General features: G+C 27.2%; 1 protein-coding gene across 1 annotated transcript; it reads right to left on the bottom strand.

Moving 5' to 3' along the window:
• Positions 1–3,236: 3,236 nt before the first annotated feature.
• LOC113849448 (40S ribosomal protein S8-like) lies at positions 3,237–5,726 on the bottom strand. The gene is made up of 5 exons (XM_027479362.1): positions 5,677–5,726; positions 5,469–5,541; positions 4,383–4,710; positions 3,623–3,792; positions 3,237–3,537 (listed from the first exon to the last, which is right to left on the bottom strand). The coding sequence occupies exons 1-5, from the start codon at positions 5,678–5,680 to the stop codon at positions 3,462–3,464; spliced, it is 651 nt and encodes a 216-aa protein (XP_027335163.1). The 5' UTR covers positions 5,681–5,726; the 3' UTR covers positions 3,237–3,461.
• Between the last annotated feature and the right edge of the window lie 3,263 nt (positions 5,727–8,989).

The following is an 8,989-nucleotide window of genomic DNA, read 5'->3' as shown; positions in this document are numbered from 1 at the left end:
CTATGTGTACAATTTATAATTTCAAAATTAAAACTTTCACATATACTCTAATAGTCTCAATTTATCATAAAATTTAACTTTTGTATTGATAGATTATTCAATATTATCTTAAATCTTTCTCATGCTTTCCTTACACACTTGTTGCATATGCTTAGCATAATATTTACAAAATTTGCTTGAGCCATTTTAACTTCATTTAAGCAAAAAATATAGGAAGAAAATGATTCATTAGATGAATATTGCTGAATTTGGAATATTATTAGCTTAAACAAAATTATTTGGCTTAAGAGAATTGTGCAAACACAGAAATCCTGCAATTTTAGCTTAAGCAAAAAATAATGGCTTAAGAAAAAATTAAAAAAATTTGTATGATCATCACTATATAAAATTAGTTTAAACAAAATTTACAAGAAATTATTTTTCTGCATTTTTAGCATTCAAACACATCTCTATTATGATTTAGGCAAGTTGTTCATTACATTAATATACATTTGTCTCATACACTACGAAGATAGTAAGAAAAATATATTTTACACCTCGGAGGGGCTATAATTAGAAATACCATTATTTTTGCTACAAAAGTTCTTATAAAAATGAGAAATGTCTTACATTTAAGTGCATTTAAAATATTGATTTACGTTATTGAAATTTGGTTATTCACCATGTACAACGATTCCTCCTAAATGTTTATGGTTAAATAGTTAAAACACCCAACTCATAAACTCATAACTGGTGAATTTATAGGTCTAATTCTTAAAAGATGAACGTCAATTGAATCCTCCTTCCACTAAAAAAATTAGGATGAGAATATGATATTTTTAAATTTAATTGGTTCCACTTAACCATATTACACTTCAAGGTATGACAATACAAATAGTATATGATTATTTAGGTTGTAATATTTGAAAAACAAGTTTACATACAATAAGAAAGAATTGAAGTAGGATAAAGATAAATTAAACAAAACTTTTACGACACTATTCTAAGTAAGGATTATTTGATTATATTTGATTTCTTGCCTTAGATCTCTTTTAAATTTTTAACTTTAAATTTCAACTGCAACCACTAAATCTATTGAACTAACTATTAGAAACATAAAGAAAATACTTAATAAATTATTTTCAAAGTATGACAATGTAAAGATAAAAAGGTATGAGTTTAGAAAAATAAGATTGAATTTTATGTAAATAAAAAAAAACCCTACCTTATCATTATAATTATGTTTTTAAAAGATATTTACCTTAAAAATTACTTTAAAAACTTGTTTTAAAGATATGATATTAATATCTTTAACTTAAAAAATTTATTAAAGATTAAAATATAAATATTAAGGATTAAATTTTTCTTATTAATTTATTTGAGTCATAACATACTAACTTATGGTAATCGTTATAACTATTTTTTTTTTACCAAAATATTTTTTAATTATATTTAAAAGATTTTGTTAACTTTAATCTTTAGGATTAAGTTTAAATATTCACCGATTGAAAATTTTTATGAAAAAACATTATATTAAAGTTATAAAAATATAATAAATATTTTTTTTAATAAAATTTTACTATTATTAGCTGAGCCTAAAGTTAATAAAATTTATATTTAAAACTATTGTTGTGCATTTGTGGCTCCATTTTCACTGAGAATCAACTATCCAGTGTTTCTAACCTATCGCAAATATGTGGTTTTATCTTTCACCGCATTAAATTTGCTGTTAGAAAAAAAAAAATTGGAAGTATATATGTGAAGCTCTCATAAATTTACTTTTAGAAGGTAATAAAAACTACTTTAAAATATAGTTTTCGAAATCTAAGTTCATCATAATGGAAAATAGTACAGGGGTTATAGTTTCTCTGGACCTCATCTTTTCTCCTTTTTCAGATTGCATATAAGATTGGTACATTATGCAAATCTTGGATGCTAGGATATAAAATTTCTTCGTATAATGATTCTGGATGTTCTTTGAATATTTCTAATTCTAAGTAGAAATTTTGTTCATGAATATTCTTTTGAAAAATATGATCCATGTGCAGTAAATTAATCAATGTCTTGAATTGAACGTTCTATGCTATTCTAATTAATTAATAGCTGTTATAATTTACCTTAACTCTTCCTAAGACCTTTGCTTAGAAAAAAAAAATGTGACAAAAGGAGAGAAAAAAAACACATTAAAAGTAAAAGTTTACAAAAAAAATTATTAGGAGCATAAAACGAAAAAAATTTTAATTATATATATATATATATATGAGGTTTTGGTCCCCTAATTTTTATTTGCTCACATTTAATTTTTTTAATTTTTTAAATATATGATTTAGTTTTATAAATTGTGTTGAGGTGATGTGAAAATAAAGAAATCTCACACTCAAATTTACTTATATAATTTGTTCGAAGTCAAGGCAGATCTTTCGAGTATTTTAAATCCACTTGTATTTCTCAAGAGGTTGTACATACGCGGAGAATAAAAAATAAAATACATATTATATGTCTGCTAATGAATTTATTTACAATGGTTTGCCTTCATTTGACATAGCATATATGGTTAACTGGTTAATATAATTCATTTTATTTTTAAAATTTTGCGACTTCAAGATGGATATAATCTTGTGCTAATGGAGTTTATAGAAATAAAGTTCTTCAGATTAGTCACTGCTTAAACCCATCCTGTGGTCCCAACACATTGTTCTGAGCCAAAAGCTGTTCATTCATAAATGAAGTTTTGGCTCCCAGTTGAAGGACGAAGTGCCTGGTACCAACTTGTTCTCAATTCTATTTAATTTTGGTGTAAACACTTCCGCTTCTTTAATTGTTATTGCCACGCTATATGGCTTGAGCTACATAAAAGAATACTTGTACATGAAGAAATGAATTATCTAGAACTAGGATTACAACACTTCATTTTCGCAGACATTGACTACAATAATTCTTAGGTGAAGAACATACAAGTGGCAAATCAATCATTAAACGCAACAATGACCTTATACACGAATTCCAGCGATTTTTTACGATACTTATGATCAAAAGAAATGAGATAAATCAAGTGAAGTAAAATTACTACGGAATTTTATATACTTATTGTATGATAAAAAAAAATTTAAAATTTTCATTTTGTTAAAATGGAGGAAATATTAAATTATCTCCACTGCCATTTACATAAAGAATATTAACTTGGATTATTATTAATTTCAAATAAATGTAATTTTCTTTATCTAATGAAGGCACTAATAAGTATAAACAGCGATTGCAAAACATTAAATTTAGGAAAAATATAGATTGAGAAACATAAACAGTTAAAACAAAATTTGGATGAAATTGGCATAAAACTAATAAAACGTTCACACTAACGATGGCCTATGGCATCATCCTGAAGGAGGTCGACCAAGAGTCATCCAAAACGTCCCATATTATCTTGAATTGTACCAATTTCCATGAACTAAAGCCATTAATAAATTTGGAAAACACTAATAAAATTAAGCAGCACCCTTTCCCTTCTTCCTCTGGATTTTCTTCATGTAAAATTCCAGTTCCTTGCCTTCCAGAATGTACCTGCACAAATTTGGAAAATAAGAGAATTAAACAACAAATCAATATTAAACTAGCTCACATATTCTGTCAAATACAGTTTTCTTACCCGTCAGCCCTGCCACATTGACCAGGGCGAGAAGAAATACAGGCCAACAACCTGCCACCACCAAATTGCTCTTCAATGTGGGAATCTAGTTTGCGATCTTTCTGGCGCTTCTCAAGTTTTCTCTGCACATGGTTACTTTTCTTGGTTTCTTCTGCAGCTGTTTCACCCTCCTGAAAGTTTGACAACAGAGGATCAAAACACACAAAATGCAGGCTATTCAATGCACAAAGTGACAATATACATACAGTACCATCCGTCGTAAATAATTTCAACTTTATTCATAAGAAAGAACAATACAAGAATAAGTAACTCCATTACAAATCAGACATTTTCCAGGAAATAACCAGGGTTCTAATTATGAACTACAGTTTTGTTAAACACAAATGTAAAAAATTACCTACTTCTCAGACCATATTTTCAGAAAGCACATCCAGACTAATACACGCAGTGATTACTTTAGATTTCAACACATCTCGCACCCATTATAAATAGAACTTTTTCCCAGCAAGTAAACAGGATTCTAATTATGAATTACAATTTGGTGAAAAACAAATGTAAACAAATTATCTACTTCTCGGACAATATTTTCAGAAAGCACATCCAGAGTAATACACACAGTGATTGCTTTTCATTTCAACACATCTCCCACCCAATATAATTCCAATAAGCAAAGGTAGAACTACTGTTTAAGAAATAAATGAAAGAACTTACATATCACAGGAAAATAATAATAGAAAAAGAAAATTCACAAAAGCATTACCTCAGTTTCCTTCTTGGATGCTACTTTCTTTTTTCTACCAATATCAACACCATAGTGCTGAAGGTACCACTGCTTGAAAGGAGCAGCATCAACCTGGACAATAGCACTCTTGACCAGGGTCTGAGTTCGCACCAGCTCGTTGTTTGAGGCATTGTAAACCACATCCAGAATACGAGTCTTACGAGTTACTGCTTCACTACCCCATGAGTAATTTCCAGTATCCAGTCTCAATGCCCTCCATTTCACATTGCCACCTCTAACACGAATCCTCCTGACTGTCTTGTTGCTTGATAACTTAGTGTTTGCTGGCTGGCGACCAAGCTCATACCTATAAAAATCCAGCAGAAGCATCATAGTTAAATAAAAATTGATTGGGATACAATATTATCACATCAACACTCAAACAAATGGCCATCAAAACCATTATAAAAATTAAGCAATAACAGGCTTAAATAATCACCAATAAAGTTAAAATCGAACAAAGTTGCAAGCTTTAAAAAATAATAACAATTTAGGTATGTATATGATCATTTGGGAAGGATTGGAAATTATGCCACATTAAATTCCAGAGTTGCATAACATCATTAGATGTGTATATGCTCATTGATGATACGTCTCAATAACCAAACATGACAATGGACTGATGGTATGGAGCTAATGTAGGGATTCTATCTCTCCAAACTTTTTGAAAATTACATTTTCAAATGAAATGCATTCATACCTTAATCAAACAGGGTTTTGACAATATGGATTCTCCATTGCCTATAAAAATCTATAATTCGGAATGACTAAAGCTAGATCTGACACCCACACACTTGCAGGTATGAACTAATTCATCAAACGCCCACCCCCTACAAATCAACATACAACAGCCACTGCAAATATCTGAATTGCAACCATTCACATTCTTATATTCAAAGTCTTATTTCACAAGCAACCAGAAGATAGGAATTAACCAATCAATCAAAATATCCCTTAAATAAACACAAGCATCTCATTAAAGAAGAAGATAAGCTACTTTAAGCAGAAAAAATAAAATAGAAACGTAAGCATCAAATTTAAAATAGTGTTAAAAAAGTGCATTACTTTCTCTTCTTCCTCCAGGCCTTCTTCTTGCCACCAGTGGCACGCCTCTTGTGCATGGAATCCCTAGAAATACCTGTTGAAGAACAAGAACGAAACTCCTCAGAGAAAATTCAACAAACATATACACACAAGACATAGCTGTTATCAGCAATTGAACTACGAAAGATCGAAGAACCGACGTTGAAACTTAAAATGAACCGAATCATACCCATCTTGGTGGAGCGTTGAACTCTCTCTCTCTCTCTCGCTCGCCCCCTCTCTGATAAAACCCTAATAACTAAACTACGCTATATAATCCGAAAGACGGAACCCTAGTCATTCGAATTTTGGATTCAGGTCAGACCCGGCCTCTCATACCTTTTTGGTCCACACCCGGCCTCTTTTGTCATTCTTCTGGATATCAAATTTGGGCCCAAACATGGGCTTTCTTGCAAACCCAACCCAACCACACCTGATCCGATCCTACTTTTTCTATTTAATTATAAAATATAATTCATTATTTAAATACAAAAAAGTCATCACATCATTTCATTCGATCAGAGGGAGAAGTAAGTTTCAAATATTCATAGAACTAGATATATAACCGGGCGTTCTGCAAATACTTTTTTTTTTCTTTTTAATATTATATTTATCAACCTAAAATAACATGCAAATTAATATATGAGCCATTTTATTAATAAATAATAGGAATTTATCATAGAATCAAAATAAAAAATCATTTTAGATATATGTTTTTATGTTATATGAGTTTTATAAAATTATATAACAAATAGATGATGAAAAAAGTTTGTTTTACTTTATCATATTTTAAACTTTATAATACGACATTTTATATTTATCAAATTATTCAAAAAAGTTATTTCACTTCTATTCAATTTAATTGATAATTTTCTTCTTATGCTTCTTACATACATAATTCATTAAAAAAATCTTTATTTTAAAATAAAAATTTAAACTTTAACATACACATGAAAAGTATATAAGTAGTGAATAGTCAAAATAGAAATATGATAGGATAATTCTTATTATGAGGAGGGTGATAAGTTAGAAAGCATCAGGATATGATAATTACTTTCTTATTATATTTTTATTCATATTTTATACCATTTTTAATATTTTATAAAATATAATTATTTTTAAAAATCTAATTTAAATATTTAAAAAATTATGTGAAATTTGTTTAAATAAGTATATTTTTAAAAAATTGTAAAAATAGTTTAATCATTTTATAAAATACATTTTTAAAAATTATAATTTTTTATTTTAATTATAATTTCTTACCTAAAATTAAATTTTAATTGTAAAAAATTTTAAAAAATATAATTTAATATCAATTTTTAATACCATATATACATACTTTTTTAAAGTTTTTAATATCTATATATATTTTAAAGTAAAAATTTAAATAATTTTTTAAAATATTATAATTTTAATAAAAGAATATTATTGTCATTTAAATGTAATTTATATTTTATTTTTTATTTTTTATTTATCTTAAATAATAAAAAATTATATAATATTATTTATTTTACTATATTAATGTACATTAAATATTGAAAATGATAAAAACTTATTATTCTCTTATTATATTTTATATTTATCTGTCTCTGTCGTATCAAATTCACTAAATAAGTCTTTAATTAATTTATTTGTTTACTATATATGATTTTGATGCTTCTAAGTATTATTCAAGTCAAATAAAAACTTACTAAGAATTGAAAATTCAACATGAAAAAAATGCTCAACTTCTCCAGACCGCAATCAAATTATCACAAGATATGTAAAAGGGTGAATTGATGAATGTTACAAACTCATTTCAAAGAGCAACATGTGCCACACAACACATTTATTAATCACGAGACTCATTTTGCTTAGTAAATATGCTTAATACATTAACTCACCAACAGCAATGCACTAAGAATGGACAAAAAGAATTTTTAAATACCTTTGTGATCTTAGATATTTTAGAATTTTCAAATGTTGATTAGGCAACAAACACTAAAGACAAAAAATAAGCAACTGGATATTGTGTCTGTCTTGATAAAAACTCTTATCAATTGAGCCTCAAGAAAATTAAGGCTGATTTCTCAGTCCAATCAAAATAGTTTTATGGTGTGATAATTTGAATGCTAGCCTCCAATCATACCAAATTAAAACTCATTGAATTATAGTTAGGTATGTCCCTTCAATTTGATCAAATAATGTATTTTCTCACCAAATTCTCACCCACTCTATATTTAGTCAGCTTAGCCACAAGCTTGCCGTGATGTTTATACCTCTCATTTGAGAGTTAAATTTATTAGTTGAATCAATTTTTCACGATCAAATTACAATATTATAATTAATTCTATAAATTATAATATCTCATAATTTTAGGAAATTAGCTATTAATGTGCAATTATAAATCTCTCTTCTTGTAATTTATATATAAGAATAACAATAATTATAATATTATAATACACGTCTCATATTGTAAAAATTTATCTTTATGCATTTTCATCCACTCTAGGGAAGTTAAATCTCCATATTCATTTTCATTACTCGCAAATATAATTTATATTTTTTATAATTTAATGTAAAATATTAATTAATTTTTTTAATTAATTAATATTATTTAAATATTTTATTATATATCTCATTTATACGTTCTTCAATTTTTTATTATATATTTAATATTATTTTTAATAATTAAATTAATATGAAATATCTTTTTAAATACTACATAAATAATTGAATATTAAAAAAATTTATTAAATATATAGCATAAAATTAGATGATATAACATGAATGAGGTATTAAATATATTATAAACTCAAATCAAAATTTAGTACAAATTAACTAATTTTTTATAAATAATATTTAATAAATTTTATTTTATCCAAAAAATAGAATAATGCAATAAAGATGAACTTGATAATACTTACTAGGAATGAATAGCAAAACTTGACAATATATATATATATATATTAAATATATGCAAGCCGACCAGTTCTTCCTTAAAACGTTAACTTGACAATGAATCATATATATATACGCATACACGACCGTATTGTATCATACAAAGTGCACGACAATTCAAATCTACAAAAATGAAGTTTCTCATCCATGGAAGCCAAACTGAATTGCATATACATAATCAACAAAAAATTCAAGCTCAAAAAATAGAATCAATTCCAACAAAATCAACAAGGTGTGCTTCTCATAATGCACATATTCTTATTCATAGTTGATTTTCAAGTACAAGCCAAGCCGGGCATAACAGCAAGTTATACCTATTCCATAAGGTAAGGCCACTAGATAGTACCGTATGCATCTGAGACTAATATATAGAGTTGCTACCTAACCAGTGACCACGACCTAATACGTTTGTAGCTAATAATAGAAACCAAATTCACGATTTGAACAGTGCACAAGACTAAATAGAAATTAACAATATCCCGAATATGTGCATATATGAGGCTAATATATATAGAAACCACATCCAAGATTTGAACAGAAGGTGAAGTAGTTGACTATAGGGA

Source organism: Abrus precatorius, unplaced genomic scaffold (genome assembly GCF_003935025.1).
Source record: "Abrus precatorius isolate BTA unplaced genomic scaffold, Abrus_2018 Scaffold9, whole genome shotgun sequence".
Taxonomy (NCBI): domain Eukaryota; kingdom Viridiplantae; phylum Streptophyta; class Magnoliopsida; order Fabales; family Fabaceae; genus Abrus; species Abrus precatorius.
This window is presented reverse-complemented; position numbering and strand designations above follow the sequence as displayed.

Bases quoted from the DNA above. Each gene is read 5' to 3' on its own strand.
- LOC113849448 (XM_027479362.1), bottom strand. The intron at 4,711-5,468 runs GTAATGCACTTT...GGATTTTTATAG, and splicing joins GCCTGGAGGAAGAAGAGAAA to GTATGAGCTTGGTCGCCAGC. The intron at 3,793-4,382 runs GTAATGCTTTTG...TCAAACTTTCAG, and splicing joins CATCCAAGAAGGAAACTGAG to GAGGGTGAAACAGCTGCAGA.